The 27,970-nt window shown below is 51.2% G+C and overlaps 2 protein-coding genes across 2 annotated transcripts in view; one reads left to right on the forward strand and one right to left on the reverse strand.

Moving 5' to 3' along the window:
* The window catches only part of EVI2B (ecotropic viral integration site 2B), a 449,729-nt gene that overhangs the window by 304,697 nt on the left and 117,062 nt on the right, over positions 1 to 27,970 (forward strand). The window lies entirely within an intron of this gene.
* RAB11FIP4 (RAB11 family interacting protein 4) overlaps positions 1 to 27,970 on the reverse strand; it is a 120,036-nt gene that overhangs the window by 82,083 nt on the left and 9,983 nt on the right. Inside the window, exon 2 of the mRNA XM_082442274.1 lies at positions 2,768 to 2,855. Coding sequence (XP_082298400.1) covers positions 2,768 to 2,855 — 88 coding nt within the window. The remainder of the gene's footprint in view (positions 1 to 2,767; positions 2,856 to 27,970) is intronic.

The raw sequence follows: 27,970 nt of genomic DNA on the forward strand, positions 1-27,970 counted from the left end.
GGCTGCAGGGAGGCAGAGGCCCCAAGTCTCCAAGAGACCAGCTGATCATTCAGAGGCAGAGATGGGGCACCCAATCTGAAGAGAAGCGAGTCCAGGGCTGGGCAGAGGGAGCCGAGACAGGTCCTTGCCCTCCAGATGTTCTTCCACTGGGACTAACACCATCAGGGAACACACAGAAGACAGACTCCCAGTTGCAGAGGGGAGGCTGGGGCAAAGAGAATCCAGGAGGCCTTCCTGGAGGAGGGGATATAGGAACATACTCCCTTCCTGGCTCACAGGAACTCCAAACACACACAGTCCGGGGCTGCGAGGCTGAGGCCCTCTGCAACCCTGCAAACTCCAGAACATGGAAGGCCACCTTCAGGATGGCGCTACTTGCTGCTGACTCATTACACAGCTGGCCTCCCTCCCCTGAACAAATGCCCCCAAATCATAATGGACAAAGGAGGTGTGATATTGTGATTCATAAGAAATACATATTTGGCCTTCATCTACAGTTTCTAACTCACAGCTCCCAAAACCCTCAGAACTTCCTAAGTGTTGAGAGTGACAAAGGTATCTTTTTATGTTAATGAGGTGACTTGTGGACCCACCTAAGGATGGGGGCTGGCTGCCAAGAGAACCAACCAGGTGATTAGAGGGCTGGACCTTTCAGTCCCAACCTCTGACCTCTGACCTCCAGGGAGCGGTGAGGGCCTGGAGGTTGGATCAATCGCCAATGTCTAATGATTTAATTGATCACGACTATGATGAAGGTTCCACAGAAACCCAAAAGGACCAGGTTCAGAAAGCTTCCGGGTTGGTGAACACATGGAGATTTGGGGAGAGTGGTGCCCTCCGAGAGAGCAAGGATGATCTGCACCTTTCCCCATACCTTGCCCCATGCACCTCTTCCATCTGGCTGTTCCTGAGTCATATCCTTTTGCAATAAACCGGTAATCTAGTAAGTAAAATATTTCTCTGAGTTCTGTGAGCTGCTCTAGCAAATTAATCCAACCCAAGGAGGGGGTCGTGGGAACCTCTGATTCACAGCCAGTTGGTCAGAAGCATAGGTAACAGCCTGGGCTAGTGACTGGCGTCTGAAATGGGGGTGGGGAGACAGTCTTATAGGACTGAGCCCTTAGCCTGTGGAATCTGATGCTACCTCCAGGTAGATGGTGTCAGAATTGAGCTGAATTCTCCTCGGACACCCTGCTGGTGTGAGAAAATTGTTTGTTGGCATGGGAGGAGCCCCTCACCTCCACACATTGGAACTGGTCTCGGAACAGCAAACAGGAGGTCAAACCTGCAAAGCGCCAGCACAGGGACATGCCGGGCACAGTTAGTGGCGGCCCTATTGAGTCAAACAACTCCATTCAGAAACCTTTCCTGGGGCTGCCGTGCGCGGTCCCCCCAACCTCTCTGCTCACTGCCTTTCGCCCCTCACTTCTACGCAAGGAATTCCTGCTTCCTTCCCACCCGCCCAGACTCTGAGGGACCCCCCAGGGAAGGCTTCGTGCTGCTCTGAGCCACACAGACAGGGAAACACGGCATCCTCCACAGATAACAGCAAGGCCCTGGGACTTCCAGACGTAAACTGTGCTCTCCTCACAGGCTGGTGAGCTGGACCACTCTCTCCAGATGAACAGTTCAGTACTGAGTGGCCACACTCTGATTCCTGCAGGTGTCTCATAACTGCCTTTGAGTGGGGGGAAAACGAGAGGGATTTTTATATTCCCCCCCTAAAGGGAAGAAAGGAAGGAATTAGGAGGAGTTAGGAGGAGGGAGTGGGGAGGAAACAAATGAAGGAAATTCAGAACGGAGGCAGGGAGATGAGGGGACCAGCTCTGTCCAGGTCTGCCTAGAACCGTCCTGGTTTAAAACTGAAGTCCTGTGTCTTGGGAAACTCCTCAGGAGTCTGATCATCCTTGAGGGAGATGACTTCCCTCAGGAGATGGAGGGGGAGAGAGGAGAGGAGAGAAGGGAAAGGAGAGGAGGGGAGAGGAGAGGAGGGGAGAGGAGAGGAGGGGAGAGGAGAGGAGGGGAGAGGAGGGGAGAGGATAGGAGGGGAGAGGAGAGGAGGGAAGAGGAGAGGAGGGGAGAGGAGAGGAGGGAAGAGGAGAGGAGGGGAGAGGAGGGGAGAGGAAAGAAGAGAAAAGAGGAGGGGAGGGGAGAGAAGGGAAAGGAGAGGAAGGGAGAGGAGAGGAGAGGAAGGAAAGGAGAGGAGGGGAGAGGAGAGGAGGGGAGAGGAGGGGAGAGGAGGGGAGAGGGGGGAGAGAGAAAGAAAAGGGAAGGGAAGGGGAGGGGAGGGGAGAGGGGGGAGAGAGAAAGAAAAGGGAAGGGAAGGGGAGGGGAGGGGAGAGGGGGGAGAGAGAAAGAAAAGGGAAGGGAAGGGGAGGGGAGGGGAGAGGGGGGAGAGAGAAAGAAAAGGGAAGGGAAGGGGAGGGGAGGGGAGGGAAGGGAAGGGGAGGGAAGGGAAGGGAGCTGTTCTCGGGAAGGGGACAGACACCGGGAAGGGTAGAAATGCCTGGATGCAGGTGTGGGACCGCATGGCAGAGGTTCAGTGACACCCACAGCCCCTCACCAGCGGGCACAGCTGTGGGAGCCCAAGACCCTTCCCCTCGGCCCCCCGGGGGAGTCAAGGGCAGAGCCTACTTCTGGAACCCATCCTGGGCTCCTGGGACCCCCGTAGGGGGTAATCTGAGCTGAAACCCAAGCCATGCCAGCCTTCCCAGCCAGACAGGATCCTGGGAGCCCCTAGGACCCCCCTCCCCCCAGAAGACCTCACCTTTCATGGCGAACACCCCTCGGCAGAAGTCCTTGAAGTTGATTCTCCCCAGGTCGTTGGGATCCAAATACTTCACAAGTTTTTCCACCTGTGGAAAGGAAGGAGGGACAGGTGTGAGGCTCCCAGAAATGCCCCAGAGAGTTCACAGAGCTGGCGTGAGGCTGGCCAGGGAGGCTGGGAGGGAGGGAGGGTTTGTCACTTGAACCAAGGGGACGCCAGCAGTCCCCTTCCTAGCCCTGTCCCCCTCGGCGGGGTCAGCACCGGCCCCAGACAGCGGTGGGGCCACTTTATTCTGAGGTTGACAGACAGCACGAGTGAGGAAAATCAAATCCATTACTGCAGTGCTCAGAACCCGGGTTTGTTTGGCCTGAGCTTCCGTCTCCAAGTTATTTCTCAAAGACTGGCACGTGGAAAACAAACACTGATTTTTTTTAACTTAGCAGTTTCTTTCATACAAAAATAATACAAATTCACTGCAGAAACTCTAGAAAAGACAATGTATCAAACCCCTCCCCTTGGGCTTCCCTGGTGGCGCAGTGGTTAAGAATCGGCCTGCCAATGCAGGGGACACGGGTTGGAGCCCTGGTCCGGGAAGATCCCACATGCCGCGGAACAACTAAGCCCGTGAGCCACAACTACTGAGCCTGCACTCTAGAGCCCACGAGCCACAACTACTGAAGCCACAACTACTGAAGCCCACGCACCTAGAGCCCGTGCTCCGCAGCAAGAGAAGCCACGACAACGAGAAGCCCGCGCACCACAGTGAAGAGTAGCCCCCGCTCACAGCAACTAGAGAAAGCCCGCGCACAGGAATGAAGACCCAACACAGCCAAAAATAAAAACAAATAATGAATTGAAAACAAAAACAAAAAACCTTCCCTTTCCCACTTTTCTTTAAAACACATAGTTCTAACCACTTCTTTTTTTTTTCTAGTTCTGAGACACCCTTGATCTACAGGGAGGAAATAATTATGTGACATACATATCCATTATTTAAAAATTACAAATTACAAATCAAGATTTAAGGCAAAGCCAATTATGGTCAAGATAGCAGTTACATCTGCAGAATTGTGCAGGAGGAAGACACCAGGGTCGTCTCTCTGTCTTGATCTAGGGTCTGGCTACACAGTGAAAACTCACTGAGCTGTCCACTTGTGGTCAGTGCACTTTTCTGTCCTATTTGTACCTTATACTTCAATAAAAAGTGTTAAAAAAATATATTTGTAAATAAGGTGTAGCCCAAAGGAATCTGCCATTCCTGATGTTGGGAAGTTTCTCCCCTACTTAACAGTATATCAGAAACACCTCCCCTCCCTGCCCAGTGGGTACCACTCACATTTTTAGTGGTTATAAAATATTCTGCTCAGTAGATATACCATAATTTACTTATTAACCACCCATAATAGTTGGGCATTTTGGTTATTTCCAACTTTTTGCTGTTACAACTCATCTTTGGGGGGTTCTACAGCTGTGCGAATGACCAATGGACTCCCCGGCCTTTTAGAACCTTGACTTCCTGTTTTTCCATATCCCACCTCAGCCACCCAGGCCCCTTGGCCACAGTGAGGACCCAGGCATCACCGTTGCTTGTCCCTCCTCCAACATCACTCACTCAAATGTACTACTCCCTGACTGCATCCTTCCTCCCTTCCCACCAAACTCCTCAACATGGCCTACAACACCATATATTTTCTGGCTCCTCCAGCCAAATCTCCTCTCACTGTTTCTTTCACTCACTGCATTCTAGCCACACTGGCCTTCAGTCAGCTCCTCAAGCAAGCCAAGCTCTTTTCTGCCTCAGGGCCTTTGCACATGCTGTTCTCTATATCTCAAATGCTTGTCCTCCCCATTCATCATCTGGCAATGTCTGTTTATCCCACAGGTCTCCATTTGTACCTCTATGGAATGTTTCTCCTGGACAAGCCCATCCTGCCCATCTAATTAGGGCCTACCCCACTGTTACCCTGCCTTGTAGCACCCTATACTTTTCTTTCAGAACCATTTGTTGCAATATGTAATTATATGTTTATGTGATAGTTTTATTAATTTGTAGCTTCCCCCCTACCCCTCTAGAAAGTAAGCTCCTTGAGATCAAGGATCATGTTTATTTTGATCACCACTGCATACCTTGTAGCTCCCACCATTACTGGCATGTAATAGAAGCTTCATAAATATTTGTTGAATAAATGAAAATAAATGGTTCTACAAGACATCTAAGTTTTTAAGCCTTTTGATAACAGTTGCCAAATTGTTCTCTGTAAAGATGTCTCAATTTAGTCTTTGATCAGAGCATCTGACTTCAAACTTGTGAGCTCTGGGTATTTTTTCCTAGTTTTTGTCAATGGCCGATTTTGTCAGAACCCGTTTTTTCCCCCTGAAAGTTCCAATACCTGAAATGCAGCCTCTTGATATTTCTTCCAGAAGCCCACTTCTAAATCAACCTGTAATTTAGTGGCAGCCCCTCTACAGCACACCTGCATTCATTTACTTATTTATTCAGTAAGGACGACTGGGTACCGCCTATAAGCCGGGCACTCTGCTGGGGGGTGATGGTAGTTGCTGGCCCCTCTGGCTAACCACACACGGTCACGTGGACACACACGTGCACACACTCTCACATGCTGGTGGCCAGGCACCTTGCCCCTCTCCCCCGTAATCACCATCAGTATCTAAAGCACAGTCGGGCAAGGATGAGCTCTTTCCCAGAGTCCTTTGGGGCTGGGTTGCAGGTGGAGGGTATGAAAGCACTTTGGAAACTGTAGACATAGCATGTAGGGAAAGGATTACCGTCACTGTTGTTATTGTTAATACTGTCACGGCAGACACCCTCCAGCCACCATACCGCCCACCGCATTCTCCGAAGCCCAAGCCATCCTGGGGGATTCACCTATCCACAAGGACCACGTTTCCTGCATGCCCACAGTACACTTTTCTAGTGCGGCAGCTGCAGCAGGGGTCTGAAGCCCGCTCCAGTTATGGGGACACACCCAGTGGGGTTTGGAAGATGAGTGAGCAAGGGAAGACCCTATACAAACATCCCTCCTCCCTCCCTGACCTTGGTGGCCCTGAGCTTGTACCTCTGTCCCAGCTGACCCTGCTTTTCCACTCGGGTGTGACTCTGGGGGTGAGGGGTGGGCAGAGGCTGTGCATCGTCTCTCTGTGACCCCCCTGAACCTGGCACCTAGCAGGCCCTTGGGAAAGGCTGGAAGAATTCCAGAGCAGGAGGAAGGTGGCTTTCTGCCCGCTCCCGCCCTGGCCGGCGCCTCCTCAGCACTGCGGCTGTCCGCACCCTCCCAGCCAGGCAGCCTCTGACACTGCCAGGCAAGGATGTGGCTTCTGAGAATAGAAATGCCCAGGTGCCACCTGCAGGGCTGCGGGGAACCCACCCGCCCTCCCAGCTGGTGCCCCGCCTCCTCTCCTCCTGCCCTCTCGTCAGTGGCATTCTAGGGGGTCTATGAATGCAGGGATGGGCTGGGGCTCCCGGTGTTCACCCCTACAATCCTCTCCAAGGTTGGGGGTTATGCTTTAATTATCTCTGATGTGAGACGAGGGCAGAGTCGTCACCGAGTGTTGAATGGCTGATGTGGAGGCCCAACCTCAGATCCACGTAAGAGGCAGCAGGCTGTGGAGTCAGATTCAGATTCTGTAATCCATAGAGTCCGCAGCTCCCCAGGGCTGGGAGACACTGTGGGGCCAGGCTATCCGTCCCCCTGCCTCCAGGGAAAGCCAGCCTGGAGCAGAGGTGCCAGGGCGCTCGATGACAGGCAGATAGATGGGGTCCTGGGGACCACTGCAAAGTCCCTGGAACACCCCTGAGCGGTGGGCCCAGGACTCCCACAGGGCTCTTCAAAGAGCAAAGGTCCCAGAAAGCAATGCGTATGAAGGTGCCACACCAACCATTACACAGCCCTTTAGAAAACAGGCAGGGTTCACCGAGGGCTTGCCATGAACTCTGGCTGGACTAGCCTCATTTTTTTTTTTTTTTTTTGGGGGCCGCGCCGGGCAGCTTGCAGGATCTCAGTTCCCCAACCAGGGACTGAACCTGGGCCCTTGGCAAAGAAAGTGCGGAGTCCTAACACTGGACCACCAGGGAAGTCCCTGGACCCATCTCATCTGATCCTCACACCAACCTCAATAGCAGCTACTATTTTACAGTTGAGGAAACTGAGGCTCAGACATTTAGAGACGTTATGACACTTAGGGCAGTGGTCCCCAACCTTTTTGGCACCAGGGACCGGTTTTTTCGTGGAAGATAATTTTTCCCACGGACGGGGCTGGGGGAGGGGTACATGGCTCAGGCGGTAACGTGACCGATGGGGAGCGACGGGGAGCGGCAGATGAGGCTTCGCTCGCTGGCCCGCCGCTCACCTCCTGCTGCGCGGTCTGGTACTGGTCCGCGGACCGGGGGTTGGGGACCCCTGACTCAGAGAATCCCTGTAGTGGTAACTCTTCCTTGACCCCAAGCCCCGCTGACCCGAGTATCAGCCTCTGCACCCTACTGACTTCCACAGAGGCAGGCTCTTGCCAGGTTGCACCAAAGTATGTTTCAATCCCCGCCCCTCCCCGCCCCGTCCTCTTGTATATCGAGGAGCATTACCCCCTAGGGCTGGAGCCCCTCACCTTGATCAGCAAGAGTGTCAACCTTCCTGGACACTAGATAAACTTTTGCTGGTACCCCCGAGGGCAGGGGTGCGCTCAGCTGACCCAGCCCTTGATTCGGCAGACGGGGAAGCCAAGTCGAGGGGAGGGGGAGGGGCTTGCTCAAGGTCACACGGTGAGAACAGCAAATAACCACCCACGGGTGGTCTTCGTGGTGAACCGGGGCCCCAGATGCTGGGGGCCTGCCCGCGGGCTGGGGGAGCGGGGCGCACACACCACGCAGGGCTGGGCTGCGCTGGGGGCGCGCCGGGCTCCCAGGCGGGAGGGCTGGGCGCACCGGGCCTGCCAGGGGCGGCGGGAGCAGCTCTTGCTGCTGGAGCTCACACAGCTGGGCCGCTGAGCTGGCTGCCAGGGAAACTGCTTGTTTCCCTGGCAGTAAAACATTGATCCTCCTTTTTCGGGCCACACAATTAGCAGGCTTCCCCTTCTATTTCGGTTGCCTTTCTCTTCAGGCTGATTTTTTTCCCCCGCTCATTCCCCCGAGGTCACATCTCTTCTAGCTCAGACCAGACTGATGTTCAGAGCTTCACGGCCACTGCCCTCTGATCACCAGCCAGATCCTCCCTGAGCGTGGGCCCGGTCACTCACGCCTCTCCAATTTTTTTTTTTTTAATTTTTATTTATTTATTTATGGCTGCATTGGGTCTTCGTTCCGGCGCGTGGGCTTTCTCTAGTTGCCGCGACTGGGGGCTACTCTTCGTTGTGGTGCGCGGGCTTCTCATTGTGGTGGCTTCTCTTGTTGCGGAGCATGGGCTCTAGGCGCGCGGGCTTCAGTAGTTGTGGCACATGGGTTCAGTAGCTGTGGCATGCGGGCTCAGTAGTTGTGGCTCGCGGGCTCTAGAGCGCAGGCTCAGCAGTTGTGGCGCACGGGCTTAGTTGCTCTGTGGCATGTGGGATCTTCCCGGACCAGGGCTCGAACCCGTGTCCCCTGCACTGGCAGGTGGATTTTTAACCACTGCGCCACTAAGGAAGTCCCCGCCTCCCCAATTTTGACATGTTCAAGCCAGATGGACTCAAGCGAGCTATTATCTGAGCAAGGGAGATAAGCTGGCTCAGTCTGCAGGTCTAATAAATGTTAGCCATTAAATTATTAATCAAACAAATGCTTAGTAACTCCTCTTTGATGCCAGGTCTGCTCTAAGCACTGTATACATACAAACTCAACGAAGCCTCACAACCACCTCAGAAGATACTATTATTATTCCCATTGTACAGGTGAGGACACTGATGCTCAGGAAGGCTGTCATTCAGGGTCAAGGTCACACAGTTAGTAAGAGGCAGAGCTGGGATTTGAACACAGGCTGCCTGGCTCCAGAGTTTGTGCTCTTAACCAATAATTACTATTATTTCTACTAATATAATGATAATCACTATTATTATCACAAGTTTGGGGCTTGCTCTGACCAGAGAAAGGATAAATTCGTATTCTGCTCTCTCTCTGTTTTTTCTGCCTGTGCCACCTGGCTTATGGGATCTTAGTTCCCCAACCAGGGATCGAACCCAGGCCCACAGTAGTGAAAGTGCAGAGCCTTAACCAGGGAATTCCCAATTCTGCTGTCTTTTCACCTAGAAAAACTGAGTCCAAAGAGCCTTTGTTTAAGAATTTGAATATTTAGGGTCCCTGGCAATCCAGGGGTTAGGACTCCACGCTTTCACTGCCACGGACCTGGGTTCAATCCTTGGTTCGGGAACTAAGAACCCAGAAGCCACGCAGCGCAGCCAAAAAAAAAAAAGTTTTTTTAGCGCAGTGGCAGAAAAATTTGAATGTTTAAAGGAAAAAGTGTAATTTCAAATGCTGTATTGCTAAAGCACAAGTCTCCAACTAGCATCCCAAATGAGGCTTATAGACAGACTTAAATATTTAAAATGAACTGCCAAGATCCAAAAGGCTTCTGGTGTAGGTTAAGATGGAGTCAGTAACACTACACCCTGTCTCTTTCACTGATTATAACTAAAAACTCTGGACAGAATACATAAAGCAACTATACAAGGACTCTGCAAAGTAAATCATAACAGGCAAACTGGGAGAAAAATTAAAACTTGAAGTAAACAACAACAAAAACCAAAAACAAACCAAAAAACTTGAAGTAAGATGAATACGGTGGTAAGTCCCCTGATTTATTTTTTCTCACATATTTTCCAGCCTAGACTCAGGTAGCTCAAACCCCAGAACTGCACGGCAGATATGAACAGAAAAAGCTCCAAAAGAAACCCTCTCTTTTAGTTTTTTTTTTTGGCCTCACTGCGCAACATGCGGGATCTTAGTTCCCCGACTAGGGATCGAACCCATGCCCCCTGCAGTGGAAGTGAGGAGTCCTGACCACTGGACCGCTAGGGAATTCCCTGAAACTCTCTCTTTTTGACGAGAGGTCAGGGAAGGGAGCCCTTTTGGGACAGAGAGAGTGGGAGAAATGTTTTTGTTTCTATTTTTGTTTTTAATTCCCTTTCCCAGCCCTACCCCAAGCCGCAGTCTCAGAGGTGGGTGGTAGCAGCAGCTACAGCACCAGGCAGCCACCTAAAACTTGGAGAGGAGGAAAATCTTTCTCTGTGGAATGATAAACTTGGAAAAACAGTCCCTGTGGTCAAAATGGGGAGGGGGAATTCCTGTTACACGTTTCTCTCGTTTTCCCCTCACCACTGCATCCTGCAGGTAGACCAGTCATGGGAGGTGTGAAACAGCACAGCGTGGCCAAGACCTCAGATTTCTAACCAAAGGACCAGGAAGAGGGGCTCCTGGGAGCTTGTGGGGGGCGAGGATCACAGAGAAGAGAGAGTTTGAGATTAGGATCCGATAAGTTGTACTTGAAGTCCTGGGCCCACTCCTGAGCTGCATATACATGGAACTAACCCAAAATAGTATGCCAAAGGCTTTGAGAACTGAACTACAGAGTAGACAGTGAACAGACCGGCCCCAGGAGAGTGCACACTTGAGGTGGATCCAAATAGCACTTCAAAGGCTTTGAGAACTAAACTGACTGAGCAGCTCAGAGGGCAGGTTGGGATCTGAGGTTTCAACCTAACTGGGTTGATTTCCTGATTAAAAAAAACCAAACAAAAATTAATATTCTTCAGAGTATTTTAACAGGACCCAGAGTCTCATAATATAATATTCAGAATGTCCAGGACACAATCCAAAATTACTCGACATGCAAAGAGACAGGAAAACCTCAGCAATGCACAAGAGAAAAGACAATAAATACCAACCCCAAGATGACCCAGATGTTATCATTAGTAGATGGAGACTTTAAAGCAATTATAACCATATTCCATGAAGGAAAGGTGAACAATCTTAAAACAAATGGAAATATAGAAATTCTCAGCAGAAAAACAGAAGCTATGAAAAAGAACTGAATGGAAATTTTGGAATGGAAAAATACAATAACTGAAATATTTAAAATTCACTAGATGGGATCAGTAGCAGAATGGAGATGACAGAAAAAACAGTTGGTGAACTTGAAAACAGTGCAGTAGAAATGATTTAATCTGAGCAAGGAAAATTACCAAAGATTAAGAGGAACATTATGTAAGAGGGTCAACTCACTAAGAAGATATAACAATCCTAAATGTGCATGTACCTAACAACAGAGCTTCAAAACACATGAAGCAACAACTAACAGAACTGAAAGGAGAAACAGACAAATTGACAATTATCATTGGAGACTTTAGCACTTCTCTTCAGTAATCAATAAAACTAGTTAGATTGAAAATCAACAAGGATATAAAAGAACTGAACAACACCATTAACCAGTTTAACCTAATTGACATTTATAGAACTCTCAGTTAATAACAGCAGAATACATATTATTTTCATGTGCGCATGGAACATTCACCAAGATAGATCATATCCTGGGGCCATTAAACAAAACTTAACAAATTTAAAAGAACTGAAATCATATAAAGTATGTGCTCTGACCATATTGAGCACATACTCAATATGTGCATTGAGCATCTTTATGACTATTGCCTTGAACTCTTTATCAGGTAGATTGCTTATCTACACTTCACTTGGTTCTTCTTCTGGCATTTTATCTTGTTCCTTCATTTGGAATATATTCCTCAGTTGCCTTATTTTGCCTAATTCTCTTTTTATTTCTATGTATTAGGTAGGTCAGTTACATTTCCTGACCTTGGAGAACTAGCCTTATGTAGGAGATGTCTTATGGGGCCCAGCAGTGCACTCCCCTCTGGTCACCACAGCTGTATGCTCTAGGGGTGCCCCCTGTGTGGGCTGCACGGTCCCTTCCATTGTGGTGGGCTGACTACTGTGTACACACTGGTAGGTATGGCTGGCTTCCAGCCCAATTGGTTGCCAGGCCCTACCTAGTGTGGAGGCTGCTGGCCAGTGGTGGGCATGGCTGGATGCAGAGCCCAGGGTTATGGGCTAGTACCGGCCCACTGGTTGGTGGAGCCAGGTCCTGGGGTCATTGGTGGGGGGCCAGGAGTCCTGGAGCTGGTATCAGTCTTCTGGTGGGCAGGGCTGGGTCCCTACAACTAGCTTTGGGGTCCTGGAGGTCCTAGGGCTACTGCTAGCCTACTGGTGGGGAGGGCCAGGTCCCAGGGTGCCTGGGAGGCTCAGGGTGCCTACAGCCGCTAGCGTGCTGGTGGGTAGGGCTGTGTCCCTGCCCAGCTACCTGCTTAGCCTAGGGTGGTCCCAGGACTGGTGCTGACCAGCTGGTGGGCGTGGCCGGGTCCCAGGGCTAACAAGCTAGAGGGAGGACTGCAGCACGGCACTTGTCAGCACCAGTGTCCTCATGGTAGAATGAGCCCCCAAAGATGGCTGCTGCCAGTGTCTGTGTCCCCACGGTGAGTCCCAGTTGCCTCCTGCCTCTCTGGGAGGCTCCCCAAGATCAGCAAGTGGGTCTGACCCAGTCTCCTTTCAAATTACTGCTTCCGTCTGGGGTCTTGGAGTGTGAGATTTTGTGTGCGCCCTTAAGGGCGGAGTCTCTATTTCCTACAGCCCTCTGGCTCTCCTATAAGCAAGCCCTGCTAGCCTTCAAAGCCAAACATTCTGGGGGCTCATCTTTCAGATGCAGGACCCACAGGCTGGGGAGCCCAATGTGGGGCTCAGACCCCTCGATCCTTGGGCAGAACCTCTGCAATTATGATTATCCTCCTGTTTGTGGGCCATCTACACGGGAGTGTGGGTTTTGACTCTATTGCGTCTCCACCCCTCCTATCCATCTTGCTGTGGTTCCTTCTTTATATCTTCAGTTGTAGATCTTTTCTGCTAGTTTTCAGGTCATTCTTATCAATAGTTGCTCTGTAAATAGTTGTGATTTTGGTGTGCCCATGGGAGGAGGTGAGCTCAGGGTCTTCCTACTCTGCCACCTTGGCCCAAACCTCTCCGTCTTACAGACTTTAAAATTAATAGGTTAATAAGTACAGAGGATTTTTAGGGGAGTGAAAATACTCTGTATGATATTACAGTTGACCCTTGAACAACACGGGTTTGAACAGCATGGGTCCACTTATATGTGGATTTTTTTTCAATAAATTACATACAGTACTGTATGGTCTATGGTTAGTTGAATCCGTGGATGCAGAACCACAAATACAGAGGGAACGCGGATACAGAGGGCCAACTGCGGGACTTGAGCATCTGAAGATTTTGGTATCCACGCGGGTCCTAGAACCAATCCCCCTCGGATACTGAGGGACCACTGTTTAATGATGGACATATGTCATTACACGTTTGTGCAAACCCGCAGAATATACAATATATATTTGTATATTATTTATATATATAAGTAAATTTATTTATGTATGAATGATACAACACAGCCACAACCAAGTGGGGTTTATCCCCCAAGGCTGGTTCAACATTTGAACATCAACCGATGGAATCTAAAGATGACTAAAGAAAAAAACCACACGATCATTTCAATCGATGCTGACAAAGCAACTGACAAATTTGACATCCATTCATGATAAAAACTCTCAGCCAACTCAGAATAGAAGGGAACTTCCGTATTCCAGAGGAATGAAAACTGATGTTCACACACAAAAAACTATACACGAATGTCTATAACAGCATTATACACAATCGCCAAAACCTGGAAATATCTCAAATGTCCTCCGACGGTGAATGGATAAGCAAATTGTTCTGTAATAAAAAGGAGCAACTGATAACAGATGGATGAATCTCAAACGCATTATGCTGGGCAAAAGACGCCAGTCTCAAAAGGTTACAAATGACGATTCCACTGACGTAGAAAGGCAAAACTATAAAGACAGAGAACAGGTCAGTGGCTGCCAAGGGCAAGAAGGAGGGGAGAGTTTGAATACAAAAGGGCAGCACCAGGGAATTTGGGGGTGAACTGTTCTGTACCCTGATTGTGGTGGTGGTTACAGGAATCTATGCAAATATTAAAATTCATGGAATCATATGTCCCCTCCCCCAACAAAAAGTGAAATTTACTATTTGTAAAGCTAAAATTTTTTAAATCTAATTTTTTTTTTAGTTTTTATTTTTTTGGCTGCACCGCACAGCATGTGGGATCTTAGTTCCCTGACCAGGGATCGAAACTGCACCCCTTCACTGGAAGGCAAAGTCTTAACCACTGGACCGCCAGGGATATCCTAAAATATATATATATATTTTTTAATAAATTTATTTATTTTTGGCTGCATTGGGGTCTTCGTTGCTGTGTGCGGGCTTTCTCTAGTTGCAGCGAGTGGGGGCTACTCTTCATTGCGGTGCACGGGCTTCTCATTGTGGTGGCTTCTCTTGTTGCGGAGCAAGGGGTCTAGGCGCGCGGGCTTCAGTAGCTGTGGCTCGCGGGCTCACTAGTTGTGGCGCATGGGCTCTAGAGCGCAGGCTCAGTAGTTGTGGCGCACAGGCTTAATTGCTCCGCGGCATGCGGGATCCTCCCGGACCAGGGCTCGAACCTGTGTCCCCTGCATTAGCAAGCAGATTCTTAACCACTGCGCCACCAGGGAAGTCCTAAAAATTTTTTTTTTTAATCAAGGAAACTGCACACACAGAGTGGGATATCTGGCTTTTCTTGAAGATTTGGAAACACTTCCCCACAGCAACAATGGGTCACAGCTGTGTTAGAGCATACTCTTTAGACAGGCCTCTGCTCTGCTCCCCAGTATGCCACAGTAACCCCCAAACCCCAAGTTCCCACCCCTAGTCCCCCCCACCCCCCAGGCTGCTTCCCTTCCTGGGCCTGTGGGCATCCTGGGGAGTCCTGCTGCCCTAGGGGGACCCCCAGCTGGGCTGAGCCCCTGAAGTTTTCTGCACCAGCAAAAGGAGTTCCAGGGATGGGCTTGGGGGAGGGCAGAGTTGAAACTCCCCAGCATAAAAAAGCAGCCGCAAAGGAAGGCAGGCAGGTAAAGAGGGGAGGCGCAGGCCCCTGGAGGGTCAGGGTTCCTTGAGACTCCCTGGGCCAGGCCAGGAAGTGCTTTCAGCTCTGGCAGGAGCCCTGCGACCACCACTGGGGGTCCTGTGTCCCACACAGAGCTTAGACTGCCTTCAAAGTGCTTCTGGGGAGGAGGCCCCCTGGAGGGGCTGAGGCAGCTGGTGGAGCTGAGACCCACTGGAGGAAGGAATATGGACGGGGGCATCCTGAATCCCAGGATTAGCTGGACAGTATTCCGCTGGGAGGGGGCTGGTGGGGAACAACGTGGCCGGCTGCAAAGGGAGCAGAGAGGAGAGAGGGGTTCCGGTCAAGGCAAGAGTTCTGGCGTGTGGGAGGCAAGGTGGGGTGAGCATATGGGAAGCGGGGTGTCATCAAGAATGAGGCCAGGGAGAGAGGGAACAGGGTCTGAAGGAGAAGGGCTTGGAAGCCACGCCCAGGAGGCTGCACTTTATCCCCAAGGTCTGGAGGCACAGACACAGAAGTGACAGTCACAAGTGCCGCAGCTCCCAGCTGAAGAGCGCTTCCTAGGTGTCAGGCGTTAACGTCTCGCTCCGTCCCTCCTTACAGTCCAGCCCTCTGGATAGAAAGAGCTGGGTCACTTCCACCTTTTTCCCACCACCCCAGGGGTTCCTGTCCTCCCCTCCGGCCCCAGGGCCACACGCTCAGGGCTGCTTGTTTATCCACTTTCCCAGGCAGCCCAGCTGCCTGACGTCAGGGCACACAATGGGGCCCTGTATTCTGGAGCCCCTACCCCCATCCCCAAGGGACAGAGGGCACACGGGGAGGGGGAGGCAGCCACCCGCCGTCTCCATTAATTCTCTTAATTCTCAGGACGGGGGGAGGGCGGGGAGGGAAGTCAGGCCAGAGTTTCAGCAAAACCAGCTGGAGACAAGGACAGGGAGGGGTTCCCAAGTGGTCCTTCCAGGTCCTGCTCCTCTGGACCCAGCTGCAGACCACCCCCAGCCTCCAGAAGCCCACTCTCCCCCCGGGAAAGGCTGTCCCACGGAACCCGCCAGACTTGCCCTGACTGGGCCACAGGTGGGTAGGGAAAAGCGCCTTGTACGAAGCACCCTGAGGTGTCAGGAGCTGGGGGCTTAGGGTCAGCTTTGTAATTCGTGGGGCCAGTGCAAATGGAACCATCAGGTCCCTCGTTCAAAATTTATTTGCAATTTCAAGATGGTGACCGCAGAGCATTAAACCCCGTGTGACTGCACAGGTCACCTGCCAGTAAAGCCGGCTCCGCTGGCGCTTCAGTACGTCCTCATGGTGTGACCTTGAGGCCTCAGCTTCCACGTCTACAGTGCACTCCTGAGCAGCTCACAGGACTATTCTGAGGCTCGAGTGAGACTGTGGCTCAGAAAAGGACCCAGTAGAGTGTAGGGTGCCACGGAAGTGTCCCGTGCAGAGGGGCATAAAGAGGGACGTGGCGGCGAGCCTCCACCCTGGCAGCAGCAGGTAGAGGGCAGCCAGCCAGCAGGGAGGCTGAGGGGTGGCCTTGCAGTGAGGGTTAAGGTGGTAAAGTAGGGCGGCTCCAAGCCCCTTTGTGAGTCTCAGGGATGCTGTGCTTCCCTGGCCCTCAGTCCCGTACTAGCTCTGCCATCAGTGACCTCACAGAGTGGTCTTGGAGGGACCCCTCCCTCTCTGGGCCTCAGTTTCCCCACTTGGAAAATGAGGGCATTGGAGCCATTAATGTTGAAGGTCTCTTCCGTTCTGAAGTCTGTAGGATTGTAATGTTTTCCCAGGGAAGTCCGGGGGTGGGCAAGGGGTTAGGCGGATAAAGAGAAGAAAATCAGAGAAATAGATGAAGTAACGGGCTGGGAGCAAATGTCTCCATCCAACGTGGCTTCACTAGGGACCCGGTAAATAAATGGCGTGGGAACCCTGGAGTGTGCCCCTGGGGGATTACTCAACTGCTCTGAGCCTTTTACTTCCCCTCTTCTATAAAGTCAAGAAATTATGACAAGGGGCTTCCCTGGAGGCACAGTGGTTAAGAATCCGCCTGCCAGTGCAGGGGACAAGGGTTCGAGCCCTGGTCGGGGAAGATCCCACATGCCACGGAGCAACTAAGCCCGTGCGCTGCAACTACTGAGCCTGCGCTCTAGAGCCTGCGAGCCACAACTACTGAAGCCCGCACGCCTAGAGCCCGTGCTCCGCAACAAAAGCCACCGCAATGAGAAGCCTGCGCACCACAATGAAGAGTAGCCCCCGCTTGCTGCAACTAGAGAAAGCCCGCGCGCAGCAACAAAGACCCAACACAGCCAAAAATAAAATAAAAATAAAATAAATAAATTTATTAAAAAAAAAGAAATTATGACAAGGACTGAAGCAAATCTTGTTGGTCACCTCTATGCTGCCCCTCCTCTTCTCCCTCCCCTTTGGGCAGCCCTGATGTGGCTGAGATGAACAGTTGCCTTGGGGGCACCTCAACCCCAGGGCACAAGTCCTGATTGGACCAAGCCAGTCAGGTGGGCTCAGCCCCCTTGCCAGTGATTGGTTTAGGCAAAAGCACGTTGTACATTTCTGGCCAATGAGACATGAGGAAACATCTGCAGGAGGCTTCTGAGAGAGGTTTCCTTTGATGATGGGAAAAAGAAAAGACAACTCACAGGAAGTGCTCCCCGCCCTTCTTGACCTCTTGGAGAGGAGACACCACCCTGGGCCTCCCTGTGGGAGCTGATGGAACGGGGTTGGGTCCTGCATGATGCCTCTGAAGCCCTGAAGGAACCAGCCCTGGAGCTGCCCTAACTCTGGGCCCAAGTGTTAGGACAAAGGATACATTTCCTCAGCATATAAGCCATTTTGCATCGGTTCCTGGTTCGTAAAGTGGTGGATTCGGGGGGATGCTGACAGATGAAGGACCCCTCGTTTAGCAGCTGCAGGGGTTAAAGGCGGTGGTGGGAGGGTGGCTGCGGGAGTGAAGTGCTCAGCGCACAACGGAGAGCGGCCATGGGGTTGGGGTGCCTCTGGCCAGGTGGCCAGGAGGGCCAGTCACATGGCACCCAGGCCACCACCTCCAGGGCTGAAAATGCCCTCCTTTATGAGACCCCCAGTGTGTCCCAGTGTCACCAGGCGGCCCCTCATTCACAGCCTGGCTTCTGCTGACCAGAATCCCTTAGGCCACCCAAGAGGGCTTTGTTTGGTGTCTGAATAGGAATGAAAGGGTTAGAAGCCCAGGTGGTCTCTGAGGTAAACCGGCCTATGCATCCATCTGTCCCTCTGTCCATCCCTTCAGCAAATGTCTCCTCGGCTCCTCAGCCCGACTGCCCTGTGGGGAGACAGACCAGCTCCCAGGAGGCTCCCAGGAAAGGGACAGCTGTCCTGATATATTTTTGAGTGAAATAAAAATAGCCTAGGGAACAGCACAAAAGTGTGTAGATGACTGTTAACACTGCCACAAGCCCAGGGCCAGTATAATGTCACCTCCTCCATTTACCAGCTGTGTGACCAAGGGTGACTGACTCAACCTCTCTGAGCAATAGCGTCTGCCTCACGGGGTGTTAGGATTTAAAGGGAAAAACACCGAGACTTAGCCTGGAACCTGGCACAGAGCAAACTCTAGATAAATGGGTGTGTTCCAGGCACACTGTGCCTGGAGGCTGGTCACAAAGCTGTAAACACAGGTTACCTCCTTCCGCTGGGATGGCAGTCCTTTCACCTCTTCTTTCTACATTCTTTAATTGGTTGAATTTTAAAAATGAACTGGGGACTTCCCTGGTGGCGCAGTGGTTAAGAATCCACCTGCCAATGCAGGGGACACGGGTTCGAGCCCTGGCCTGGGAAGATCCCACACGCCCTCTGCAGAAGCTGGCTGGCCCTCCTGGAGCCCCAACCCCGAGGCGGGGCATAATGGCAATCCCAGGGGGCTGCCCCATCTCAGGCTTACTCGCCCCCATTCCCTCTCTGCTGCAACCGTCCCTTCTCGCAGCCACCCCCATGCAAAGCCCCCGGGGAAATTTCCTCGGGGCCAGCAGGGCCAAATGGTGGTGCAGGGTAGGGTGGGGTAGCTTCGAGTTCATTTATTTCGAGGGAGCTCTTTGCAGACGCAAAGTTCTCTTCCCATCAGCACAGCAGTAAAAAAAAGGGAGGCAAGAGGCCTCATACACAATTTACGCCCTAATTTATAATTTATATCTCTCCCCCCAGAGAAAGTGGGTCGGAGGCCTGGGACGGAGGCAGGAGGACCAAGGCGAGAGGGTCCCTGGTACCATCCTGCGAAGGCCCTGCAGCACCAGAGGGACCGGGGCTGTAGCACCTGCCCACTCTCACCACGTGGACCTTCATGCCAGCCCTCGAAGGAAGGGTCCCCGGATTCATTTACGAGACCAGGGAAGCAAGGTTCAGGAGGGTCAGGGGCTTGGAGGGGGTCTCCCAGTGAGTCCCAGTGAGGAGGGAGGCCAGCCAGGTGTGAGCCTGGCCTTCCGACCTGGAGCCTGTGCGGCCCCCAGGCAGAGGGACGAGGGAGAGTCCCAACCCCGTCATCCCAACACAGCTCTGCTGGGTCTGGTAGCCGGGGTGGAGCCTGCATTCCCTAAGGCCTCCCCCTGGCGAGTCTGAGGAGGCCGGGGAGGGGATCCGAGGTGAACGGCTGGTGGACCTCACACAGGCAGAGACAGTGGGCCGGTCCTCACCCAGGGCCCTGGGGGCTTTGGGCTTTGAGCCCGGCATGTGCCCTCTGAGGCTGGCAAGAGGGCAGTTAGGTGGCTGGCGGGGGATATTCTCGCAGCAGCAGCAGCAGCAGCGAAAACAGAGGGGCTTTGCCATCACCTCCTCCCGGGCAGACTCAGCCCACAAGGGTCACAACCTCTCCAGGCGTGTGATGGGTCCCCGTCGGCCCCCTCGCTGGGCTGAAAGCTCCTTGGAGTAGTAGCAATAATAATGATGGTGACAATGATACAATAATCGGTAACACTTAGGAGCAGTTACTAGGAGGCAGGCATGGTTCTAAGAGCTGTTCGTGTATTAATCCACCTACACTCCACAAGCCTAGGAAGTAGCTTCTATCACCCATCCCCACTTTACAGACGAGGAAACTGAGGCACAGAGAGGTTAAGGACTTTCTAGGAAGTGACGAGCCAGAATTCAAATTTAAGAGCCTGCACTTTTTTCTGCTCTGCGATACCACCTTTTCAATTTACTCTTGTGCCTGCGGTGGCGCCTGTCACAGAGCAGGTGCTCACAGGTTCCTCCACCACCATCACCATCATCATCATCATCATCAACCTGGGGTCACACTGGTGGTAGCAGCAGGCACACCAGCAGCAGGCTATACCCAGTGCCATGCTTCCTCTTCTAAATGTCCCTAGAGCTACAGAGGGTCCATAAAAATAACCTCCCTGCATAAAGGGCTTAGGATGCAGCAGGCACTAAGAGCTCTGCCTCATTCTTTCATTCTCTGCTCACAATACCCCTATGAGGACAGCATCACTGCACCCCCATTTCCCAGCTGAGGCTAAAAAGCTCAGAGACCTATCCCAGGTCATAGAGCCAGCAAGTCGGAAAGCTGGGAGTTGACCTCTGGCCTATCCAGCCCAGAACCTGAGTCCCTGACCACAGAATCCTCCTGCCCCCCAAACCCTCATCAGGCAGCCTTGCTTCCAAGTCACACGATTTCAGGGAGGAGCTCAGGTGGAGGTGGAGCTCCGGGCACTGGGCCGGCCCCCTTCCCTTGCACTTGCTTTATCCACTCCCTCGGTCGTTCAGGTAGCATTCACTGTGCCCTCGTTACGGGCCACATGCTGGGCTGGGTGCTGGGGACCGAGCCGAACCCAGCTCTGGTCCCCACATTCCGTCTCCCAAGAGAACCACAGAAACAAACGCCTCTCACGCGTGCTCCCACTACCTGCTGTTTCTCTCTGCAACGTCACGTTGGCAGGTGCACCCTGCTTTCCTTTGGGGAACTACCCCTCCCCATTCCAGGGAGTTTGGGTGGCCCGCCTCTGGGGATGGGCACCTGACCAGGCCTGGCCTGTCAGCGATTCCCCGCTTCCAAGCATAATTCTTTGCCTCAAATGGGAAAAGAGCAAACATCATTAAAACATTTAATAGATGTTGGGAAGACATGTGGTACAATGTACCATCTGGTCTTGGATAACATTCTAACAAGAGGAGAATGGGGCAAGGAGGGGGCGGTCTTTATTAACGCGCGAAAGATGATAAACCTAAACCCAGGTAGCAACGTTACACTCAATGGTAGTAAGCAACAGTCACTCCATTTAAAAACCTAATAAGAAAGGGATGATGGGGGTCTGCTTCTGCCACCAACCCTTATGCCTACTGGCCCCACCAACCAGTCCAGGACCAGAGCAGAGGGCAGGGGACAACCTCAGCCCTCCAGCCACTTCTGGCTGCCCGACACCAGCTCTGCAGTCATCTGTGCCCAGCAAGTTTCAGTCTGTCCATCCCCCTGCTGTGCTGCTGCTGTCTTGTCTCCCTGCCTTTGGAGGCTGGCGTCCTCCCCGACCCTCAGTCAAGACGCACGACTACCTCTTGCCAGCCTCTTCCCTCTGCATTAGGCCCCCTCCCGCAGCGACACCGGCCTCGGCAGCACTGCCTTTGGGACGCTGTCTGTGAGAGCACCCAGGGCAGCTGCAGCTCAGGCACCCACCCTGGCCTGTTTTCCTTAACTTGCCACTCAGCCATGTGGCCAGCGTCCCAGCATGCCTCACTCCCGAGCCCTCCTAAGTCAGGGCCATGTCTCCAGTACCCACCCAGGCTCCAACTGGTTTTATTTAAAAAATTCTTTTTCACATTATACAATTTCCTTTTTAAAAATTTTTATTGAAATATCGTTGATTTACAACCAACTAGTTTTAGGTACTTCCCTGGTGGTCTAGCAGTTAAGACTCTGAGCTTCTACTGCAGGGGACGTGGGTTTGATCCCTGGTCAGGAAACTAAGATGCCACATGCCGCGTGGTGAGGCAAAAATAAATAAATAAATAAAATTTAAAAATAAAAATAAAATAATAAAACAACCAACTAGTTTTAGAAATGTGTGTGAGTCCCATCTCAGAAGGAAAAGTCGGGACTTCCCTGGTGGTGCAGTGGTTAAGAATCCGCCTGCCAATGCAGAGGACACGGGTTCGATCCCTGGTCCGGGAAGATCCTACATGCCGCGGAGCAGCTAAGCCCGTGCGCCACAACTACTGAGCCTGCGCCCTAGAGCCTGCACGCCACAACTACTGAGCCTATGCACTGCAACTACTGAAGCCCATGCACCTAGAGGCCATGCTCCACAACAAGAGAAGCCACCGCAATGAGAAGCCTGCGCACCGCAACAGAGTAGCCCCTGCTCGCTGCAACTAGAGAAAGCCCATGCGCAGCAACGAAGACCCAACTCAGCCAAAAATAAATAAATTAATAATAAATGAGTTCATACCAGTGGGGAGATATGTGATAAATTTACAAAAATCAATTGCATTCCTATATGCTAGTGACATGCAGCTAGAAAAAAAAAAATCAGTGGAAAAAAAAAGTTTCATTCTCAGTAGTAACCAAACACATTAAATACTAAACACTAGTTTAGCCTAATTGTAAGACATTTATTTTTAATGTTAATATTTTGCTCCTACCGGGAGAACTAAATATATAATAAAGATGGTAATACTCTCTAATTTAATAAGTTTAATGCAATACCAATTAAAGAACTTGGAAATGTGTTTACATACTTAAAAATCCATAAATGGTGAAGCATCAGAGAGCTTTTTTTTTTTTAAAGGTAATGATGGCTGACTTTTTTCAATTTTAAAATATAGCAAGTAATAATGATCAAAATTTATAATGTTGCATTAAAAACAAGACAAAAAAAATCTTAGAGCATCAAAAAGGAATAACGATGGTAATGGATTATAACACATGGGAAAGAAAAGAATCCACGAGTCCATAGTGACACTCAGGAAAGGTGGTGAAGGAAAGATCTTCTACACAGAACAACCTCTATCTCTAGAAGGAATGAAAGAAAAATCACCATTTTGCAACCACCAGTGTAATCTATGCAGGCAAGGAGCATCAAGGGATGCTAAAACCATTGTGTGAGAAGCTATTTGAGAACCAAATATTTACACTGTCTAAGGTACCATCCCACAGACTACTTATTAATTATAAAGGGGAAAAAGTACCATTATACTGACGAGATCAAGCAGATGCGGGTTTAACCAACTGATCAAACTCAGCATCACCAATCATGGGACAAACCGATATCACGTGACTCCTTATGTGATGCCCTGAGGAGTACACACCATCCCCTCTCCTTGCCAAAAGTGCGAGGAAACAACCAGACATGTCCAGGCGACGGGACAGCCTATAGGACAACCGGCCCAGGATCGGCAGAAAATGTCAGTGTTGGTTACAGAAGCAAAGAAAATCAGAGATAGTTCTAACTTCGAGGAGATGAAACAGGAAAATGACAAACTAGATGCCATATGTGATCCTCGATTGGATCCTAGATCAAAACAAAAAGAAGCTAGGAAGGACATTTTGAGGACAACTTGCGGAATTTGAACATGGACTGAATATTAGATGACTGTTGAATTAACAGTAAGTCTTAGGTGTGATGGTGGCACTTGTTTACACAGGAGACTGTCCTTGTCCCTACACTCTGAAGTGTTCATGGGGAAAATGTCAAGATGTCTTCACTTACTTAAAATGCTTCTGCAAAGCAACATTAAAGGAGATAGATGACAGGTTATCAGTGACAAAATGAAAGAAAGAAAAAGCAATTGTGACAAAGTGTAACAGTGAATCTAGGTGAAGAGTATCCAGGTATTCACCACATCCTTCTTTCAACTTTTCTGTTCGAACATTTTCAAAATAAAGCATGAGAAAAAAATAGAAAAAAAGAATCAGTGTAATTCAGTTCTAGTTTAGAAATAAATTCAAACAACTATTAACAAACCAAATGTTGGATGAACCTCATAATAAATTCCAAATGGGTAAAGGTCGAATATTTTTACAAATTGGGGGTTTTAACAAAATAGTTTATTTATTCTTGCTAGAGATGGGAAATAAGTTCCTAACTACTAAAAAGTGATAAATATAATTAGAAAGAATGCAGATATAACTGGAAAAAAGAAATATTCAAATGTAGAACTTTTGAGTAATAAAATGTAATCCAGGACTTCCCTGGTGGCGCAGTGGTTAAGAATCCGCCTGCCAATTCAGGGGACACAGGTTCGAGCCCTGGTCTGGGAAAATCCCACATGCCGCGGAGCAACGATGCCCATGAGCCACAACTACTGAAGCCCGCGCGCTAGAGCTGGAGCTCTGCAACGGGAGAGGCGACTGCAGTGAGAAGCCCGCGCACCACAACAAAGAGCAGCCCCCGCTCGCCGCAACTAGAGAAAGCCTGCGCACAGCAACGAAAACCCAAAGCAGACAAAAATAAATAAATAAATTTATAAATAAATTTATTTAAAAAATTAAAAATGGGCTTCCCTGGTGGCGCAGTGGTTGAGAATCTGCCTGCCAATGCAGGGGACGCGGGTTTGAGCCCTGGTCTGGGAGGATCCCACATGCCGCAGAGCAGCTGGGCCCGTGAGCCACAATTACTGAGCCTGCGCGTCTGGAGCCTGTGCGCCGCAACAAGAGAGGCCGCGATAGTGAGAGGCCCGCGCACCGCGATGAAGAGTGGCCCCCACTTGCCACAACTAGAGAAAGCCCTCGCACAGAAACGAAGACCCAACACAGCCAAAAATAAATAAATAAATAAATAAAAATTTAAAATAATACAGACATACACTTTAAAAAATAAATTAATTAATTAAATAAAATAAAAATAAAATTATAAAGATCAAAATAAAAATTCCCCTTGATAAGCGCTCAACAGAGATGGACATAACAGTTTATGCAGAAGGAAATACCCAGAATAAACAGCAACGTGGAAAAAATGCAGTCTCGTTAGCCATTAAAAATGAAAATTTAAACAAGTTTGAAATACTATTACACACTCATTAAACTGGAGAAACAAATCTGAAATAATACTCAGTGTAGATGGGAGAAACGGGCATCCTCATGCTTCGGGCAAGGTCAGATATTCGGCCAAACAGGAGGCAGGAGAGAGAAAGGGGAGGAGACTGAAGGAGAAACAAAGACCACCCACGGCCCCAGAAAGCGTGGCCAGAAGCCCAAATGGCTGTGGCCAGATGAGTGGGCAAACAGGCTCTCGATTCCATCCACTCAGTGTCTAGAACATGGGAGCAGGTGTCCCCTGGCAGTGCCCACTCGGGGTCAGGGGTTTTGAGAAACCCACACCAGAGGTCAATCCTCCGGCTGGCAGCCAAGCACTGGGCTGGGAAGAGCCCAAGCAGGCTGGGACCCAGGGGATGGTCAGTGGCACTGAGGGAGGTCCAGCCCAGCGTGCAGTGCAGGCTTGGGGGTGCCCAGGATCCTGCCCTCCTCACCCGCCACGTCCACTCTTGGGAAGCACTGCTCTCTTTGGGCTCCACCCCGCCTGCACCAGCTCAGGGGCTGGGCCCCGCAGAGGCTGCTGGCGAGCCAGGGGTTGACCGGCCCGCCCAGGTTCCCCTCCAGGTGTACCCGGCAGAATGGAACGCAGTGGAGACATTAGTAGTGACTGATGGGATGGTCAATCCTGGACCAGGCAGAGAGGTGACATGGCTCTGTCTGGGACTCAGACACAGGAAATATCATTAGGCGGAAAGGGGCCAAAAGAGCTCATACACACTGGCCACGACCGCATGTGCGTGGCCGCTAAGGACAGGACATAGATTCTGAGGTCTAAAAATACAGCTTAACACTAGTTAGCTTTCTTGTCCTCTAGAGTTGTTTATAAAGTGACAACAATATTTGGAACGTTTCTGTTTTTAAAATAAAGAGCAGCTGCCCTCGGGAGGGTTCCTGAGAGTGAGGGCAGGCCGGGGAGCCCTGGAGCTGCCCAGGTGCGTGAGCGTCCTCGAGCTGCCAGGTACCCGCACCTGGGCTCGGGCCCCATCACCCAGTCACCTGGGTGGGGTCACAAAGGACTCATGAAAGGATGCTCTGTCCTGTTTGTCCCAGCTCCGTGCTGTGAGGTCCTGCAGACGGCCCGGCAGCCGCCCTCTGACCCTCCCCTTCTCTCCAGCAGCTCAAACGCCCCTCTCCTTGTCCCTGGACCGGAGCAGAGCCCTCCCAGCTCGGCCTGCTTTCCCCCGCCCCACATGATTCCAGATGGGCTTGTCTAAAACACAACGAGCCATGTCCCCCTCAGCTTCAACCTTCGGGATAAAATCCACCCTGTTCTCTCCATTGTGCCTCCACCTGCCTGGTCAGCGCCCCCCTCTCTCACCTGTCCGCCTCCTGCCAGGTATGTTTCTCCTCTGGCACAGCCATCCTTCCCTTCTGCCCTGGTGGACCCTGGTGTTCAAGACTCAGGCCCAGCATCACCTCTGGGAAGGCTTTTCCATCTCCGGGCAGAGCGAATCTGCTGTCTTCACACCCCAACTACACCTAAACAGGCCTCCAGCCCTGCCCTTCTCACAGGTGGACCAAGATTTCTATCCTAGAGCCCCTCCCCCGCAGAAGCGAGCTCCCTCAGGGAAGGAGTCCTAACCTCTCCATCTGCGTATCCTCTCACACTGTAACTGAGCAGGACCCTATGGGGCCTTCCCAGGACAGACCACCCCCATGTCCTCACCTGCCTCTTACTTGTAGAAAAACTTGAGCCTCCGAGGCTTTCCCTGAGTTCCAAAGAGCACACTTATCAGAGAAGTGAGAAAAGGCAGAAACAAAGGAAAACTGTCAAGCAAGACAAAGTAATAATAATTTAGCCACTAAACAAAGTCAAGGACCTTTAGTTCCTCCTCAGGGGCTACAGATAATATTCTGAGCCATAGCCTTGACCTAGTTTGCAGATACTGAAACCCCACCAAGTGGAAGAACTTAAGTGCATGCTGACCACGAGCATGTAGACCCCAGACCAGTTGGAACCAGAAGGTTGATGATGTTGACTCCTGATGACCTCACCACCAACCAATCAGAAAAATGTCCGTGAGCTGATCTTGTCCCCTGCAACTCCCTCCCTCACTCTGTCTTTAAAAACCTTTCCCTGAAAGCCACTGGGGAGTTCAGGCCTTTTGAGCATTAGCTGCCTGATCTCCATCCTTGGTGCCTGCAATAAATGCTGCACTTTCCTTCACCACAACCCGGGGTCAGTAGATTGGCTTTACTGAGATTGGGCGAGTGGACCCAAGTTTGGTTTGACAGCATCAAACCTGACACAGAGCAGGTGCTCAAAAAGATGTGTAAAAGAATGGAAATGGATAGCCCACCCAGAAAACCTAGAGTTAGTGGTGGTTAACAGTCACATTAGCAAACACACGTTGCTAACATTATCCCCACTTTATAGATGAGGAGACTGAGGCACAGAGAGGTTAAGTAACTTCTCAGGGTCACGCAGCTAGAAAGTGGCAGAGCCGGGTCTCAAACCAGGTGAGCCTGATGCCAGGGCCCCGGCTCCCAAGCTCTTCTCTGTAGCACAGAGAGAAAGCTGACCTGGCCTGAACAGAGACACTGGAGGGAGGTGGAGGAGATGGGGAGCAAGAGGGGTCAAGGCCAGCTGGGGCCACAGGGCCTCCGTGGCTGGGAGGAAACAGCAGTGCCAGCCTAGAAGATGGAGGAGCCCGGAGAACGTGGACTGGGTGCCGGCGGGGTGTCCGGATTGAGAGTCAGGGCCCTGCCCCTGCTACACACCCATCTGGGACTGCAGAGGATTGCGGAAAGGCGCCAGGCAGGAAACCGGAGCAGCCAGAGAAATGCTGGCCTCCCGGGGGCTCTTTAATCACCATTTGCACAGGAAGTGGTGGCGATGCATAATTCAGGGCGTGGTTGCAGGCAGCCTCTCTCTGCTCTGAAAAGTCAGCTCCTGCTGCCACCTGCCACCTTCCACAGCATCTTCCGGGTGGCACACTGCCCGCAGCCCCACCTACACGCAGTGCCTGCCCACCCTGCAGATTACAAATCTACTTCTACTTACAGCCCCTGCCTGGCGCTGCTCCGTCCCTGGAAGCCAGACCACCCCAGATTTAGAAAACCAGAGGAAGCCTCGGATTGGAAGTTTCTATGTCAAATTTCTGAAACTCAGATCTGATCATCTTCCCCCTCCCCTGACACTGGAACCTGGAACCCTCCAATGGCAGGCAGCTAAGGAGGCAGCTTTAGAATCAGACAGACCTGGGTTCACATCCCGGC

This window comes from Balaenoptera physalus (assembly GCF_965194825.1).
Source record: "Balaenoptera physalus genome assembly, chromosome: 20".
Taxonomy (NCBI): Eukaryota; Metazoa; Chordata; class Mammalia; order Artiodactyla; family Balaenopteridae; genus Balaenoptera; species Balaenoptera physalus.